Below are 19,842 nucleotides of genomic sequence, written 5' to 3' on the forward strand. Positions count from 1 at the left end.
TGAATTGACATGAAAAAAAGATTGAGGCTATTGGAAGTATCCACCATAATGACGGAAACAAATTTTTGGGCTGTGGATAAAAAAACTGGGACTGTGGAAAAAAAAGGGCGGAGCTATTCAGGTGTCCGCCTTATAGGACACTGTAAGTGCTGTGTTTAGTGGACAACATATTTTGGACCCATCCCCATAATATAATCAATGGAGTATTAATCTATTCAAATCGCTCTAATCAATTATTTAGTCTAACCCAATCGCTCTGCCGCGCCACAAAATAGATTTGTTGGGCATTAAAAATAAGAGATTAGTAACATATACATTTACATACACAATAGAGAGATACACAGGTGGTTTTGCATAATAGCAGAATCAGAGTTGGAAGCAGAAGAAAACGAGGATAAACACCTTCCCATTTTTGTCTTCTTCTCCCCTTCCTTGAAAGAGACCCTTATTTGTATATGTATATGTATAAATACAGCGCGGATCGTTCCAATCGCAATAAATCTTTCTCAAAACCCCTAATTAAACCCCCTTTCCCTTCTAGATTCCTCTCTCCCTTCCAATTTACACCTATAGCGCCGCTGCTGATTCAGTGTCTGCTTATGCACAAAAAAAGCGGTGATTCAAACCCATCGTTGCCGTTTCACTTTGTTTTTTGAAAGACTAACTAACTCTCAATGGGCGAGCTAGGCAGCCAAGATTCCGGTTTTGGGTTCAACTCTTATGCGGCGCCTGATCCGGCTTCTTTCAAGGAGGAGTGCTTGTCGGCGGCGGAGGATGCCTCCCGGCATGTGCTGAATTGCATTCATCCTACGCTCGACTCGGAGGAGGAAAGAAGAGACATCATTGATTATATGCAGAGACTCATCAAAAGCCATGTTAATTGTGAGGTGGTCAATTTTTTTATTTTTTAAAATAAATCTTTTACCAGATTGATGATTTCATTTTTGCATTCTTGAGTGCTTTTGTATGCATGGCTGATCGACTCGGGGAGGAGGTGTGATAATCATTTACTTTTTGAGGGATTATTGTTTGATTATTTGTTGTGTGTGAGAAATGGTGGTAAATTTACTTTTGAATAAGTGAACTTTAGATTTTGTTGTCAGGCATTGCATGTTGATAATCTAAGGAGTGTGGAACTATTTGTTTGCTTGTTAAAATCAAGAATGATGTGTTTTGGGTTACTTGTGTTCTTTCACCAAATTCTATGAAAATTGTTGTGGCGTGTTTTCTGAGCACTCTTCTTTTTGGTATCTCATGGATGAATGAGTTTCCTGATAATAACCACTCAGTTGTATTCCGATTATGCATTGTATGTGAGTTTCTATAGCTCTCAAAGGATATATATATTTCTTAGTTCATTTTCATTCCATGAGTGTGTGATTGTAAAAACTGATACAGGTGCTAAATATTGGAGCTCAATTCAGTGATGTCATAGTTCTTACTTTTTCATATCTAATCTTTTATTTTACTGATTGTTTGCAATTTAAAAAGTGTTTTTTCCGGCCTTTACATCTCTCAGGTGTTTCCCTATGGGTCCGTGCCACTCAAAACATATTTGCCTGATGGGGATATTGATTTAACTGTTACTAACGGTACTAGAACTGATGAATCCATGGCCCGTGATGTTCTTGCTCTTCTACAAAGGGAAGAGAAAAATGTTAATGCTGAGTTCAAAGTTAAGAATATACAGTATATTGATGCTGAGGTAATTCTCATTCTAATTTATTTTTTGTAAAACCTTCTTTATGATCAGCTGTTAGTTACGGCTTTTAAAACTTCATCAATATTTTTTATTGTTCTTTTTATAGCGGGAGTTTCAATTCTTCCATATTACATGCGAGTCACGTGACGTTCTCAATGTACATTTTTGTTAGCTTCTGTTCAGAACTCTGTACCCAACTAAGACAGAATATATAAAACTATCTGCATCTTGTGATGTTCTGGGTGAAGCAAGTTTTCTGTTTCTGCCATTTTATAGGGTGGTCCTTATTCTTCTCCCTCTTTCTCTTTGTAAGATTTACTTAATTCGATTATGGTTTGGTGATTAAAAGAATGTGGACATGCTGATATAGTGGTAAGGAACGAAGGTTTTTCTTCTGAAGGAAGTCACTTGCCCAAATTTGCAGTGGTGGACACTATTTATCTATGATTGTCCCATGACATTTTGAAGTAATTATGTTTTTGCTTCTGATGGCAGGTTAAAATTCTGAAATTCCTTGTGGGGGACACAGTTTTAGATATATCCTTCAATCAATTGGGTGGGCTTTCTACTCTTTGTTTCCTGGAGCAGGTAGCAAACAGAGCACCCATTTTTTTATATATTACTCCCAGAATTTGATAACACACTGTAGTTTTAATGCACACATTATGCCGTCAAGTGGTGAACTAACCTCCTACTTAGGAGGTTTATTTCACCACTTGAGCATACTCTCTTGCATTGCTAATACCTAAAGTTACATTACATTCTAATCACAAATTTTCTTCAATTTATTTCTTAATACAGGTTGATCGCCTTATTGGGAGAAATCATCTCTTCAAGCGCAGTATTATCTTGATCAAGGCGTGGTGCTATTATGAGAGTCGTATCCTTGGCGCTCACCATGGGTTAATTTCTACATATGCTCTGGAAACACTTGTCCTGTACATATTCCATTTGTACCATTCATCCTTATGGGGACCATTAGTGGTAACTGCTGTGATTGTGCATTGTAATCTTCAATTGCATTCAAATGCTTGCATTTATCTGTTTCTTATGATTGTTTTCATGTAGGTTCTGTACAGATTTTTGGAGTATTATGGTAAATTTGATTGGGAGAACTATTGCATCAGCTTGAAAGGACCAGTTTGCAAGTCTTCACTCCCTGATATAGTGGGTAAGCAATGTGCTTCAATAATATTAAAATGTTCTAAGGTTCACAGTATTGGAACCTTTGTATCTCTTTGTGTATATTCTGGCTCCTACATGTTTGGTATCGTTTTAGTTCCATCTTTGTGAATAATCTATTTGATTTTATTTGCAGTGGAAGTGCCAGAAAATGGAAGTACTGATCTGATGTTTGGTGAAGAATTTTTGGAGAACTGCCTGGATATGTTTTCAGTCTCATTAAGGGAACTTGAAGGAAAACCTAAAGCATTTCAGCCGAAACATCTTAATATCATAGACACACTGAAGGAAAACAATAATCTTGGGCGCAGTGTGCACATAGGTAAGGATAATTATATTAATTGCTCTCTGTTGGGATACAACTTTTGCAATCCTAATTGACTGTTTAATAGGTTCTTACTATAAGTTGGACCTAATATAGACCAATGTCTTTAGGAAATGGAATGTGCTGCCATTGCCTTAGTTTAATATACTAGAAACTTCATCCATCTCTTAAATTTTTTAATCTCTGCAACTGGAAGCACCAACTCCTCTTCTTAGGGATGTGTTTGACAACCATAGCCATATACTTTGATATGTTGTTTCCATGCAATTGCATATATGCTCGAGTATGTGCTAATTTAGCGTAATATATTCCTCATGCAATACTAATAATGCAATCTTTTCATCTCCATTAACTATTCAATATATCATTCATTTGTCTCTATTATCTACTAATGGGTAATGTTGTATCAAATATTTCATATATGCTAGATTAGTTATCGTGTAAACTTTATTTAATCAATATTAAAAATTGTTATATACATATTGGTAATGTAATTTATAAAAACATCAAACTCTCCCTCAATTCCACTCAAAGGGACACATTTCTAAAAATGAAATCACCACACTTTCCCCCTTATTATCTCTCATACTTTATTCTTCTTCACTTAACACACTAAACAATATTGCATAAAATCTCATGCTGAAACTAAATGTTCCACTTTGATTAATACGAATGAAGTATTAATGAATGCACGATACATTATATAAATGCATCTAAAATTTAAACATTTCAAAAGTGTTCTATATTTGTTGATGAACATGTTATAGCCATGTAACAATTTGTTTTATTGCTTGTTCATTATGTGGCAAGCCCCGGGTGCCCGGGGCTCCATTGGAATCACCCCGGGGTGGCTGCACGAAGTGATGATAATCATGGGGCGAGCCTTTGGGGCGGCTAGGGTTATATAATTTTCAAATCCTAAACCTTAACCCTTGAAATCGGATCAAATCTTTTTTCTAACAGATCTCAAATATAATTAATGTTCAAAGATATTTTTCTTTTAACTCTTATCATAATCCTGTTAAGTCACCAAAAACATCTCCAAAATTAATAACTCTCGCATTCCTCCAAATAATGAATGTTCCAACTCTTCTCTTCTCAAGTAAACTAATTGTTCATTCTTCAGTTCTTCTACTATAATCTACTCCCTCCGCATGTGAAATTTTTTCTAGTTTTGCCATTTTGGTATGTCCGTGAAAAGTTGTTCACTTTCCTTTTTTTTTTTTTTTTTTTTCTATTTTTGGTAAATGGACCCTACTTTCCACTAACTCTTTACACTCACATTCTATTATAAACCTTATATAAAAATGTGGGACCCTCATTCCACTAACTTTTTCAACCCACTTTTCTTTACATTTTTTAAAATTCGCGCCGAGTCAAACTTGGACAATATTTCATGGACAGAGGGAGGATTAAATATTCCTTCTTCAATTCAAATTCCTCGTGAATATCACGGGAATAATAACCCACACATGTTAGTGCGCTCTGATTCGGCACGCACCTCGTCGCCCTGCAACCCAATTTTACCTAATCGCCCCGCACTCCTCTAACTACACGCATGCATCTATATAAATAAATAAATACTCCTATAATTGTATCCCGCATCGGTGTAAAGAAAGTTCTGAAACCACTATAAGTCTAATGAGCCACTCTTTCCATCACCAATTGATTTTAGGACGAAACCCTATATATTTCTATTATAGTGCGCTCCTATTCGTCACGCACCTCGTCGCCCTGCAACCCATTTCTACCTAATCCCCATTTTTACCTAATCACCCTGGTCCTCCCTGCCCTCGTAACTACACTGCATGCGTTGATATAAATAAATAAATATAACAGTATCCCATATAGGTGTAAAGAGAGTATTGAAACCACTATAAGTCTATTGAGCCACTATTTCTATCACTGATTCGTTTTAGGATGGAACCTTGTACATTTCTATTATGGTAGCAGAGCGGTGACTGATAGCCAAATTTAACTAAAGTATAACTAACCCAGGCCAGCTAGATAGAGGTTAGGAATTCGATAGAGGGGAGGGCTGGTCCAATCCGATCTGAAAAAGTCCAACTCCTCCAAGGTTCACCTTGAAGGGTTTGAGGGAGGGCGTTGGAAAATGAAACGAAAATTACAATATCCTACATCGGTGTAAAGAGATAATTGAAACCAATTTATAGGTATCATGAGCTACTCCTCCTATCACTAATTGGTATTAGGATGAAACCCTATGGAATTCTATCAACTTCGATTGAGACGGAGGGAGTATTAATGAATGCACGATATAGAATCTTATTATTATATAAAAAATATCTAAAGTTCAAACACTTCGAAAGTGTTCTGTATTTATTTATGAACATGTTATAACCATGTAACGATTTGTTTTATTGCTTGTTCATGCCTGTGGCGAGCCCTGTGGATCCATTGAAATCGCCCCGGGATGGCTGGGCTGAGCAATATTCATGGGATGGGCCTTAATATTCATTGGGTGAGCCTTGGGGCGGCTGCAGTGATATAAATTTTCAAATCCTAAACCTTAATCTAATCTTTTTTTCTTCTAACATAACTAAAAAATAATTAATGTTCAAATCTGATCAGATCTTCTCCTTTTAACTCTGATCATAATCCCCTTAAGTCGCCAAAATATCTCCAAAAATAATAACTCTCGCATTCCTCCAAAAATAATAATTCTCGCGTGCACCCCACTGCCCCGCAACCCAATTTTTACCTGATCACCTCTGGTGCGTCCCGCGCTCCTAACAACACTGCCTGTGTCTATATACTTTATATGTTACCAACTATGTCAAATATATTTATTAACTGTTCAATTTTGTCCAATGCTACCTGTCATTAACTAAAACTGAGTACTTATTTTATCATAGCGAATCAAATTAAATTTAAATTCCTAAAAAAGTATTATGATCCCAATATATTTCTATTTCCTGCTTTAACTTCTACTTTAATGTTGGACACTTAAAAGATGTTTATAATTATTACTCTATAGTAATAGTAGTGGATACTGGATAGTAATAGCTGTCATAATAATAATTTAAAAAGTAGGTCAAATGGGTTATCTCACTTGTCTACAATCTGTGAGACAGCCGCATTCTTGTATTTACCCGTACGTTACTCTAGTTAATTGTAATATTCTCATACTATTTTTTCCGTTCGATTTTGATTTTCTTTTATTGCCCTCTAGGAAATTTCTACCGTATACGGACTGCTTTCAAGTATGGGGCTCGCAGGCTTAGTCAAGTTCTTTCGCTGCCAGTTGATAAGGTTGTTGATGGGATACATAAATTCTTCTCAAATGCTATTGCTTGGCACGGGAATGACAACAAAAATTTTATTCAAGACTTTGCCTTAGAATTTGGTCATGAAGAGTCCTCAACTGCCTCACTGTCATCACCTGCTAATCTGATGTCTGAGGAAAATATGCTTCTAAGATTATCTATAAATGATATTGATCCTGTTGAGACTGAATTTCCTTTGAAGATGGCATCTGAAAGCTGGTACCCACCAGAATTCAATTTTCGCGAACCTATATCCTTTCGTTCCAAAGCTGGAAATTCCACTTCTCAGGAGTATGGTTCCAAGTCATGGTTGGAAGACCAAAGGGAACACGGAGAAGTGAATTATAGGTATAAATGGTCCATGGATAGCTCATGCGTCAATTTAAGCTCACATGCCTCCAACGATTACAATGTGGATGATATGTCCCTAGATTACAAGGATGTGGACACAACTAGCGTGGGAGAGTCGGAAGCAGTCAATGCATTGGCTGATCTTACCGGAGACTACGACAGCCATATTAGGAGTCTTTTATATGGCCAGTTATGCCTCGGGTTTTCTTTGTCCGCACTTGCGTATCATCCTTCGGCTATACCTTCTTGGGCTAACAACAGGAAGCCATGGGAGATTGTTTATCAATCAATGCCGTTGTGGTGGAGTCAAGTCTCCCAAATGACGTTACAGCCTGTCCTAACTGAGCAGAGTAACTGCTGGGCTGCTTATTCTGCACCTCCTGCTTATGGATCTTTCTCTGAAGCACAAATTGCACGAGGAAGTGGCCCTTACTTTCCCGTTATGGTACTCCTCATTTATGACCTTGTCTCATGCTTTTGATTTCTTAGTTTCAGCTGAATGTTTTGGTCGTAGTCATACCCTTTATGTCTTGCAGAATGGTTTTCATGGGATGAGATATCCACAGCCACAGGGGGAGAGCAGAAATAGAGTTTCAGACTTTCCTGATCAGTTTCACAGACATGGACAAAGTGTTGGCGTGTCTAATGCTTCAGCTGTGAACAAAACTGAACATAGTCGGAGCGGACAAATTGATGGCGTGCACATTGCTTCTGCTGTGCAAAATGATGAACATAGCAGTCGAGAAGCCCTGCCTGAAAAGGGCGAGACTGAAGATCAAAATGGCCTGACAGATCAAATGGAAGGTGATTCGAGTGGGCCATTGAGGATTGAATTTGGATCTGTTGGAGATCTGGCAGAACGGGTCATTTCTGGCTCTGCAAATCATGAAACAGAGCAAAGGTAGCAAAGATGCTTCTTTCAATCTCAATGCTTCTTGTTATATTGATTTTTTAAGCTCGATATGATTTTGGTTTTACAGGCTTGAAGAGCAGTCATTCCAGCTTAAAAGTGAAGCTGAGTTCCCTCCTTTGTGCTAGAGCACAAAGTTGTTTTGTACACAGTAGAGGTGATACTGATGCTAACAGACTTGAGACTTAAGCTGTAGTTTTCACAACCTACATAACCCCCCCTTTTGGGCTGTTTGTGATTATAGATGCATATAGCTCCAGAATTAGAGTTATTCTTCTTACATTTTGGCTTCAGCTGCTGTCTGTAACAATTCCCTAGCTGTTGATGGATTCACACTTTTCTAAACTCATTTACATAGTTGTGCTTAAATATTCATCCGTATAAAAGTTATGTTCAATCAAGTTTTCATTGAAACATTACAACTTATGGATTTATTTGTGTAAATCAGTCTGTTTAAATGAGCTTTGAAGAAATTGATATGAAGTGTGTGCACTGTGTGCGCAGGTGTGTGCAATGTGTCTGCAGGTGTGTGCAATGTGTGTGCAGTGTTTGTGGAGATGTCAATTTTATAATTATTTGGAATTTCAATTTTCTATTTTTGAAATTCAAATTGTGGAATTGGGAGAATTTGGAATTGTAATCCAATTTCAACTCCAAATATGTTGTGGTATTAAATATTAAATTTGTAATAGAAGGCTCTAATTTCAATTTTACAGGTTCAATTTTATAGTACCGAATAGAGACTTAAATTAGCCTTTGTTGAATTGAGTTTTGATTAGACAAATAGATGTGTTATTGTTACCCCATGTAAAAAATATTTGCCCTGATATATTGAATTTGAATATCTAAAAGAAGAGTTTTGCGTGAGACTGGTCTTGTGATTGTGAGGCATGATGTGAACTGGATCTAAATTCATTTTCAATGATCTATTTATATTATTATACAAGTTGCATCAAGATAATTATGAGGTTGAATTCGAATTTTAATTCTTTGCAACGTATGGAACACATTTTTTATGTCAAAATACATTAAATTAAAGTAGCAAACTGACCCCGGCATATAGTAATTAATAAAGGGCTGTGATTAATTGAGATTTTTTAGCCTAATTGAGAATTGAAATGCATTATCAGTCGCTCATTTTTATTAAATGAGTAGTCGAGAATTTGCCACATGGAAAATATTTTTAGATTACTTAATTATGAAATGGCAGAATGGTAATTTCATGGTACATTTTATTCAATAAATATTTTTTATTATTTTTTTATTTTTTTAATTTAAAAAAAAAATTAAATTCTTTTAAATTTTTTTTGTCAACTACACACATATAATATCAAATACATATACTTGCAGTTGATATTTCGAAAATGTTGTGGATGAGTGGCTGAAAATGCATCTTAATTCTCAATTAAGCTAAAAAATTTCAACCTAATAAGACCCAATTAATAAGTATGTACATAGATGATAGATATATAACAACACTATTTAGAAGAATGAAAATTGTATTGTATGGGGCGAGAGATGCGAAATACCAGGTTGACCAAAATATTTTAAATTCAAAAATTCGATCTGAATCAAACAAAATAAAACTGGTTTGGATCAATTTTTTTGAAAAAATTGGATGTTCTAAACTGCTAGGACATTTTAAAATCCAAAGTAATCTGAAATCTAAAATATTTTTATATAATACTAAATCTAACGAATACTACTATAACATCTTTGTGTTGAACAATTTTAATGGTACTATTTGGTAGTATTAGATTTTTAGATTTTTGGTGTTTGGATTTTGATTTTGGATTTTTCGAATCGAATTTCATTTATGGATTTTAGGATAATTCGGATTGGATTGTAATCATTTTTCATAAAATTCAAAAATTTCATATCGAATCGGATTAGACAAAAATTCGATCCAAAATCCAAACACACCCAGATAGACCAATAAACATTACTAGTTGAAAAGGTCCCAGTTTATGGTATAGCACTTTCTCTTTAAAGATGAAGACGTGAAATCCACATTTGATCCCATTCCCTTTAAATACCATATCAAAATGCATAAACATTCAATCAACTATAATTTTCTCCTCATAATTCCTCTTCTCATCATCAAAATCACTTGTCAAAAATGAAATCAAAATATCCAAATCTAGCCTCACTGATCAAACGCAAGCTTGTCAAACCATGCAAAAAAATAGTGAAATTCCTGGTAAAGCTCCGCCCTAGGAAGCCGCTCTCCATAAAATCGATCCGCCGCCGCCGCCGCCGCATATCCAAGATGATGACGGTTTTCCGATCGCCGCCCGACGAGAGGGAGATGGACCGGGTGACGGAGCTCACGAGCTTCTCCGACGCCGCGCCGCATCAGAGAGCGCCGTTTCCGTCGCCGCTCACTCCGGCGTACGTAAAATTGAGCGCCGCGAGAATCGAGGAAGACGATCGCGTGGAAGAAGCGTGCAGAAGCTTCGAGAAGTATCTGGTGGAGATGGTCGTGGAAGAGGGGAAAGTGAGGGATTTGGGTGACGTGGAGGAGCTGCTCTACTGCTGGAAGGAGCTAAGGTCGCCGGATTTCATCGATTTGGTGTGCCGCTTTTATAGGGAGCTTTGTACAGATCTGTTTTCCGAGCAAAGCTAGAATTCGTTTCATTTTCATTCTCTAATTTGAATGGTGATAGTTAGTAGTTGTATTTCACTTGCAAATTTTGAACTTTTCATGTATGATTTGTAATATAGATCAATACATGATCCTAACTAAATTCAGGGGCAGGTGCATGAAATTGTTTTGATAGGTACTATTAATTCTAAATTCTCGAGTTTGAAATTTCAAAATAATATTAATAGATAATTTTTTATGTCCATGGGAGCTTTTGCATAATAATTCTTACTAATATCGAAAATCCAATAATATTATCACTACAATATCGCTAGTATAAGGTAATTTGGATAATTAGCTTAGACATTTGTGATATACAGATGATTTACCGGCCATCAATTGGCTGGCTCAATTCATGATCATTAATTCTTTATAGGGGAGAGATGATCAAAGACAATTTAATTCAAAGTTCCCTCTCAAAAAAAAGTTGAACTTATTAAAACCGTGTCGTATCACCTCAAGTTTTATATATATCTGGCCCATGTAAAATAAGACTAGACTGCTTCTATCCAAGTCATAATATTCACATTATTTGAGAAATGGTATGCCAAAAATTCGGCTTGGTGCTAGAGTATAGAGTATAGACTACAGTAAAATCAGGTTAAAATTGACACATTCAATTTATAATTAGGCTCGAGAATATATGGGACTCCTAATATAGGATGGAGGGAGGGAGTAAGATTTATTGAATTTAAATTATCACAAAATTATTGTACTAAACCAGTGTATTTTTCTACCTCAAAATTCAGTACTCAACCCATATCAAATCATAGAGTATTGCTCATCCATCTCTTTCAAATTTTTGGCAAGTGACCACGTGTCTCAATCAAGTGTCAACTACATGTATATGCTATTTTTATTTTTAAAGGCACAACATAAATCAAGAGTGCGGTTTGGGAAAAACCTATAATCAGAAATAGATGTTGATCTAAGAGTATTAGTTTAGGTAAAGAGCTTGTTCATCTCTCTCTTTCAAATGATCAAATCGAATTTCCCATGTGCATTTACCACAACTCTTGCTTGCCGTAATATGCTAAGTTTTGTCTTCATAGGAAAAATTGCCCTGATTTATCTTTTTTAATCGTTTATGTATACATATATAGAGTTGTTGTGAAGTAGTAGTAGGTAATTCTTCCTATAATGCATAACAAAGATCGAATCTGATCCATGGAATCATAAATCAACAGTCATGATTAGATCTGACTAGTGTCAATTTATACTCCCTCCGTTCGCTTATAGATGTCCCATTTTTTATCGGTCGAGTATTAAAAAATTGTTTGACTTTATAAAAAAATGATAGAAAAAGTTAGTAGAATGTGAATCATACTCCTTCTATCCCATGCTACAGGCACTTTTCTTTTGGCATCGTTAATTAAAGATTGAGTAATTTGTGTAATTAAATTAGTATTTTAAGTGTAATAAGGAAACACTTAATTAACTCTAATATTTTAATTAAATACTCTAATTATTACCTAAAGTAGAAGTAGTGCAAGTAGTTTGGAATGTGCCGAAAAAGAAAAGTGGGAATAGCATGTGATGTGGTAGTTAAGTGTGAGCATTCGGGTTTCGGTTCGGTTTTTTTCCCAAATCGAACCAAAACCGAAAAACCGAATTTAGTTCAAAACCTAAACCGAACCGAACCCGAAAAAACCGGAAAAAAAACATATATATGTATATGTAATTTATTTATTTTATACTCCTTTCGTCCCAACTTAATTGTCACTCTTGGAGTGGGCACGAGTTTTAAGAAATGTAAAGAAAAGTTGGTCGGAATAGTTAGTGGAATGTGGAACCCACTTTTTTATATTGATTTTATAATAAAATGTGAGTGAAATGAGTTAATGGAATGTAACACCTTCTGCTTAAAGCTAGATTGCTACACGAAGATTCCATCGTGTTCTTGTGAATCTAAACGCCTTGGGTGGATGGTGAGACATTTCAATAGCTCAAACATACTATGTCTTGCAATTTCTTCAACGTCACGCTCACAATCAGCCTTACTGCCTATTTTTTCAGGCTTCGCGCGATTGGGAAGTTTTACGCCCAATTCCAGGGGCTATTTTCGTCCGCCCACACTTAACAACAAAATAAATACTACTCCCTCCGTTCCATAGTAGTGGAGTCATTTTGTCATTTTGGTACGTTCCATAGTAGTGGAGTCATTTCCCTTTTTAGTAAAAGTTAACACATTTCTTCTCACTTACTTTACTCTCTCTTACTTTATTCTCTCTTCATCTCTCTACTTTCTTAACCTCCGTGCCGAAAAGAAATGCCCCCACTACTATGGAACGGAGGGAGTACTCTCTTGATGCTTTTGTCCCATAAATTTTATCACAATTTGATTGGATACGGATTTTAATAAATTTAATGAAAAGTGAGTCGAAAAAATTATTGGAATGTGAGTCCTATTTTTATATAATTAGTTTTATAAAAAAATGTGAGTTATAATGAGTTAAGTGAAATATGAGATGTATTACTAGAAATAGTAAAAATTGAAATGTGACAAATTTTATAAGAGGAACAAAAATGGAAAAATATGATAAACTTTTTGGGCAAGAAGGAATATATGAAAACAAAAATTCTCACTTGTTAAATGGGGCCTAATAATTCTTGGTCGATGGAAGGTTTAATTATGTGGGCCACTTAGCCACAGATCTTACCAAATTTCATTTCTACTCAACCCATCTCAAACAAAGTGAACAGACCCTTTGTATAATTAAAAGGGTTATTTGCCTATAAATACAAGAACTTTCAATATTTTTTGTTTTTTTTTCAGAACTTTTATTTTTGAATCTAAATACATGAATTTTAAGTTTTTCTGATTTTCCCCAAAATATAAATTTTCTATAAATTGAAGCTGATGTGTACGTCGGATGTGCCAATGTGGCAAAAATCAATGAGTATTGAAGCTCAAAAATACACAAACTTTCATTTTTTTTCTAAAATTTCCCCCAAACTTTGAGATTTTTTAGAATTTTCCCTCAACTTTGAAAATTTATACGAACTAATATTTTACCCAACAATATTTTTTTCTAAATTATTTAATGCCCAACACTTTAAATTTAGGCGTGAATATTAATTTATAATATATATCAAAATTTATGGAGAGTGGATTTTTTAAACATAATACTCCATTTCAATAAAAAATTTAAAATCACATCATTTAAACAAAAAAATTATATAATCAAAATAAAATAGAATAGATGTAAATTTTTACGTAATCAATTAAATTATAAAAATAAAGCATTAGTATATAAAAATGAAAACAATCATCATTCTAATCAAATGCAATTTGAAATACAATTTTCAAGACATTAGACAGTTAAATATAATTAAATTAATTCATCGCATAAAACAACTAAAGTTACAATTTAGAAAAAGGGTAAAATTATTAGTAAGTATTGTTTATTGAAAAAAAAATTAGAATTCTCATTATTCATACATTTAAGTTAGAAAAGGAAATTTTTTGGGGATAAATCAGAAAATATCGAAAGTTGGTGTATTTACGTGCTAATAACATGTTATATTGATTTGCCAACTTTTGCCTCGAAGATAGTAATATCCTAAGTGTACTCCATATCAGCTTTAATTTTGCTAAAATTTTTTGACGGGGAAAAATCAAAAAAATTCATAGTTCATGTATTTACATTCAAAAATAAAAGTTCAGGGGAAAAAGCAGAAAATGTTGAAAGTTCGTGTATTTACGGGCAATAACTTTAATTAAAATGAAATCATGTTTAAATATACTTCTTCCGTCCCACAAGAATATGCACTCTTTTCTTTTTAGTTCGTTTTACAAGAATATGAACTTTCTAATTTTGGAAAGTCTTTTCTCCCTAATGAGATGTGACTCATTCTCCACTAACAATATTTTAATTACTTTTTCTCTCTACCCCTCACTTACTTTACCAATTTTATATTAAAACTCGTGTTGAACCCAAAGTGCATATTCTTTGGGAATGGATGGAATATGATTTATGAATGAGATACTTTACCATATACTACTACATATATTAATAAATATAAAAAGATAATATTATATTTATTCACGAAAAATAATATTGATAGTAGATTATACGTATTTTAATGTAAAATTTATAAATAATAAAAAAAATAGAGTAACAATAGTTAAAATATTTGTTAGTAGAAAATGAGATAAAAAATAGTAGTAAATATAAAATTTATAAAGTAAAAAATATAGAAAAAATTATTTAAAATATGGTTAGTGAAATGAGATCAAAAATGAAAAAGCATGCATGTCCATATTTAATAGTAGTAGATGAATATAATAACAATTACAAAGAAATCCTGCTTGTATATATATGTATTGATGAATGAGATGCCTCATTCGACACTGTTTCCATGTCCAAACTATATGTTCCCAACATGGATCCCATATGTCTATTCAATTCTTGATGCGTCAGTTCTACCTGCCTAACATTATGTTTTTCATATATTATCTCAATCTCCCATTTTATCCTATCTTTTGATTTTGATTTTGCATGCTTCTAAATGCCATCATAAAATATAAATGTATATTTATTTATTTCTACTAGTTATGAAAACTATAGTATGCATGAACAAAAGAGTTTTCGATTGAAGTACCTCAATATAAATCTCAATTATATACTATCTCAGCTAGGGATTAAACGTATTATTTTGACTTAGACATGTATTATAAGATATGTAAAGAAAAATGTTTCGAAAAAAATTAGTGAAATGCGAATATTTTTTTAATTTTGTAATAAAATATTACTCCGTAGAATAAGTTGGTGAACTGTGAACCTATTTATATAAAAATAAACTAAGACTTTTTAATAATGGACATACAAAAATGATACTCCATCTGTCTGTGATTAGAAGTCCCATTTTTCATTTTGGTCCGTCCTTGAATAGGAGTTCCGGTTCATTTTTACTATAAATGTTGATAGGTCTCACATACAATCCACTAACTCATTTCACTCACATTTAATTTAAAACTAATACTCCCTTTGTCTCGGCTAAGATGACACATTTTCTTAATTGGCACGAGATTTTACGAATTGTTGATTAATGTGGTTAAATGAGGAGAGAAAAGTAGGTGTAAATATTAAATGAAGAGAGAAAGAATGTTGAAGTATTTAATTAGAGAAAAAAGTAGTCGAGTGTATTAATTGGAGAGAGAAAGCTACCAAAAATGGGAACGTGTCATCTTGGTTTGAACAAACTAAAAAGAAAAGTATGTCATTTTAGTTGGGACGGATGGGGTACTATATAATTTCATTATCTTTTTTCCACCAATTTTTCTTTATATTTCTTAAAATTCGTGCTAGAAAGAAATGAAACTCCAAATATCTCCGTCTCAATAGGAATTAGAATAAGAAATGAAGTCATAGTTGAGTCAAAATCTATTTATGCTTCGAATTCAAATAAAAATAGGAACTAAAAATAGCACTGCATCATCATTATTCTAGTCCAAGGACATGCCAATCGAGTCTTTTGGGTACAAGATTTTGGGTATCGAATACCCAAGTCGAGTATCCAGTATCCGAACATAATTTCAAGTTTGAGTATTCGATTTTTTTCAGATCAGATATCCACGAGCATCTTATTGGATAGGCGTATAAATTATACTCGTTCCATCATACGGGTATGCATTTTCTAAAAAAAATTTCTCTATTAAAGTGAGATTCATTCTCCACTAATAATACTTTAATTATTATTTTTTTCTTACTTTACCAATTATGCATTAAAATTGATGTTTAGTCAAAAGTGTATATTATTATTGGGGGACATCAATGTTATATGATTATATCATTATTCCAAACTCATATTCTTTGTTTAATTCTTTTAATTCATTGACTAGGGCATTCAATATTTTTCTCTAAAGTACAATTAAGTAAGTAGGAAGTTGTATATTATATTAATATGATGACAATTAAATAAGTAGGAAGTTGTATATTATATTAATATGATGAATTAATGATATGGGGGCAGTGAAATAGTTAGCACTTGTGGGCATATATTATGCAAGTGAAATTAAGCTCAGTCAACAATGGTGGATAAGTAGATAACACTATGTCTAGAGTGGCCCCTTTTGTCATTTATATATCATTTTCTCACACTTGGCTTATGCAATCCTGTTCCAATTTCCTTCTAGTGTTTTGAATTCTTTTTTGTTTTTTTCGTAATGCTATTGTTCATGACCTCAGGCCTAACAATAAAATGCTGGTTAATAATTTAATATATGTTTTATTCTGTTGAGATTTCTTGTCAACTACTAATAATTTGATATTTTTTAGACTAATAATTTAAATATAAAGAATTATATAAAATTCAAAGTTTTGAGATATTTTCTTAGAAGAAAGAATGAGGTATGATACTATATTTTCCCATTTACCCTCAAACTAATGTATTTGTAATTAACAATTAACAAGTACTTGAATTTGAAGCAATAGATCAACACTATATATTTTTTAATCTAATGATCTAATTCATATAGATTTTAATTATAGTATTTCGTATCCGTATATATGATAAATAATGTTTTCCTAGTTGATACTTGGTTATTATACTTTTACTTATAGTAGTAGTTTATTAGAATAAATGTACATGTAAGAGGATTAATTAAGGTGTGACAAAGGCTATAGAATTTACATTACGTCATGTGTTTAAATAGACTTTCCTGGGTATGCATCGTTCTATTAATTTAGTAATAAAGCAAATATGACTAAAAAATAAAAGAAATAAAACATGCATATTTATGTTATTATTATGTGTATAGATTTTTCTTGCAAGTACAGTACCGTAGACATTAAAGTAGTAGTACCTTAGAACCCCACAAATTGCTTTATCTTTCAATATATGTTTGTTTTCTATGTTTCGTTTGCACTTGATAAATATGGAATCTAAATGAGATATAGTTTGCCGGAAAATAAGTATTGCTTTTTAAATTGTTATAGAAAATGATCGGAGTATACCTCCATCCCTTAAAGAAAACAACATTTTGTTAACAAATGAAACCAATAATTTTTGCCATGACAGTGCATGTAAAATGATAACTAAAATTGTCTAATAAGTTATACTAACTCCTACTATTTATCATTAATTAATTTTAAATCCATAATCTTTTAGTACTCCTTATGGTATTTAGGGGTGGCAAAATGGGTAGCGGGTAACGGGTATTTCGACCCGATACCCGCCGGGTATTGGATACCCGCTACCCGGCGATAACGGGAAACGGGGCGGGATCGGATACTATGTTTTAGAGTTTTGCGGATAGCGGAATACCCGTTAGTCCTGATAATATTCGATATTATTAGTATTAGCTATAAACAATCTTTTAATACTTTATAGAATCTAAGTGTTTTAAGAGATCTTTTGAAATATTTTTATATTCTAACGAATATTTAGTTGAAAACTCACCGGAACTAGCTTTAAAATTTCTCCTCACTTTTATTCCTAATCTATTCAAACTTACCATCAAAATTAATAAAGTAAATTAATTAGGAAACATTGTCGGCTATTAGGGTTTCTAAATTTTCTATTTTAGTTAATTAGTAGGAACAAATATTTTATGTCCTATAAATTTATTTTCGGGTCGGGTACGGGATACCCGACACAGGTATCGGGTAATCCCGATATGTTACTGGGCGGGCATTGGGACAATAAATTTGGCTGAAATCGGGGTACGAGTACCTGCAGGTAACCCGTTTCGCCACCCCTAGGTATTAGACATTGTTGCTGACTATAGACATAAACTTAAACTGACCTAGTAATATGGGAGTAGGACCGAAACAAAATAATTATTGACTCATTAATATATTTGTAGTTTAGATATGGATCAATATGATGGAGGGAATGTCTAATTCCGATAAATAAAATTCCAACCCCTTCAAAGTTAATCTTCAAGAATTTGATAGAGGGCATTGTAAATGAAACAAACAAATATTCTCACCATGAGCAATCGTGAAGTGAAAATTCAAGCAGACCCTCTAATCCAATTAGAGCACATAGCAGACAAAATTAGAAATAGAGAAAAGGCAGGTTTGTTAAAAGGCAATATCACTCATACAACTTCCTTTCAACATGACGTGATTCACGGCTAGACATAGGTCCCAACTAAATCCATCTCCCATGCAAAAAGATTCATCTTCATCTCCAATTTTCGTTATCCCTAACTCCAATATTCCACATTGGTCTGGTTATCCATAAATCTTCACCATTAACAAAGAAGCATTCGTAATATAAATGTCTCAACATTTTTCTAATTTTGTTATTGATGGGGTACGAACTAAACCCTAATGGCAAGCCCAATAACAGTGACGGCCCATCAGCCCAGAGCCCAAGAAAGAGTATCTGTTCGGCACCAAAGAGTTCGGCACGACCAAAGAGTTCGGACTCAGCCTACAGCTCGGTAAAAGCCGACCAGTCAAGCTCTCTTCTCAGATCGGCAAGAGCTGATCGGTAAAGTCCAGCAGTTCGGTCTCAGCATTCGACCGAACTAGGAGTTAGTGGACTCATGAAAGGCCTCCACGACCTCCGCTATACCCATGATCTATTTAGTGGTACGAAGCAGTTATTGAGCAGTTATTGCTCACCCACGATCTTGTTAGTGGGGCTGCAAACCACGACCTTAGTTCATTGTATAAATAGAACTTAGATCAGATAGAAAAGGGTTAAGCTCTCTAGAGATAAAATCATATAGCAAGTCTGTGTTGTAAGCTGTAATCCCAGATCAAGCAATACAATCTTGCCCTCCCTTCTTCCCGTGGACGTAGATTTACTTCAGTAAATCGAACCACGTAAATTCTTTGTGTCGCAGTTTTCATTCTCTACCAGCATTTACTAACATCAGAAATTCGCGGATCCATCACTGGCGCCGTCTGTGGGAAACAGAGAACAAAATTTGTGATAAAGCGAATTTTTGATCCATTTTTTCCACCCAAAAAATGCATACCAGATCGCAGAGTACCCGTATTCCTGCCCGTGAGAACCAGGAGGAAGCCAATCCATCCCACAGGTCTGGAAAACAGCCTAGGGATAAATCCACCACCAGTTCTCATGGCGAAGGAACAAGCCGCTCCAAAAATCGTCCCACTGAGTCTTCCCAGCAGCCCGATTTGAATGAGGCTGTCAAGCAGTTTTTGGCGGCGAAGCAGGAGGAATTCTTAACCTTCCTGCGAAAAAGCCAAAAGCAGCCGGAGACGAAAACGGCGGATTCTCCTTCTCCCTCCGCACAAGAAAGTCACTACCGCAGTAGTGCCGTGTCTTCCAGGAAGAAGAATCCTCAACCCCGACATATTCCTGTTCCTCCTCGGTACCGGAGTCACAGGAGAACTCAATCTCCTCCATACCGACGAGATATCGGATTCGCCGTGTACGGAGCACTGAAGACTCCGTTCTCGGACGACATCACCCGAACTCCCCTACCACAGAACTACCGAACTCCGTCGATGACTT

The 19,842-nt window shown here is 34.4% G+C and overlaps 2 protein-coding genes across 2 annotated transcripts; both read left to right on the forward strand.

Moving 5' to 3' along the window:
- Positions 1-266: 266 nt before the first annotated feature.
- Positions 267-8,154, forward strand: LOC121811227. The gene is made up of 9 exons (XM_042212041.1): positions 267-887; positions 1,520-1,705; positions 2,198-2,290; positions 2,504-2,686; positions 2,771-2,873; positions 3,021-3,206; positions 6,403-7,292; positions 7,384-7,748; positions 7,828-8,154. Exons 1-9 carry the CDS (start codon positions 675-677, stop codon positions 7,883-7,885), a joined length of 2,277 nt encoding a protein of 758 aa, XP_042067975.1. The 5' UTR covers positions 267-674; the 3' UTR covers positions 7,886-8,154.
- A 1,594-nt stretch (positions 8,155-9,748) lies between these two features.
- Positions 9,749-10,504, forward strand: LOC121741032 (transcription repressor OFP17-like). Its single transcript, XM_042133714.1, has one exon. It carries the CDS (start codon positions 9,877-9,879, stop codon positions 10,381-10,383), a length of 507 nt encoding a protein of 168 aa, XP_041989648.1. The 5' UTR covers positions 9,749-9,876; the 3' UTR covers positions 10,384-10,504.
- The last annotated feature ends 9,338 nt before the right edge of the window (positions 10,505-19,842 follow it).

This window comes from Salvia splendens, chromosome 7 (assembly GCF_004379255.2).
Source record: "Salvia splendens isolate huo1 chromosome 7, SspV2, whole genome shotgun sequence".
Classification (NCBI taxonomy): domain Eukaryota; kingdom Viridiplantae; phylum Streptophyta; class Magnoliopsida; order Lamiales; family Lamiaceae; genus Salvia; species Salvia splendens.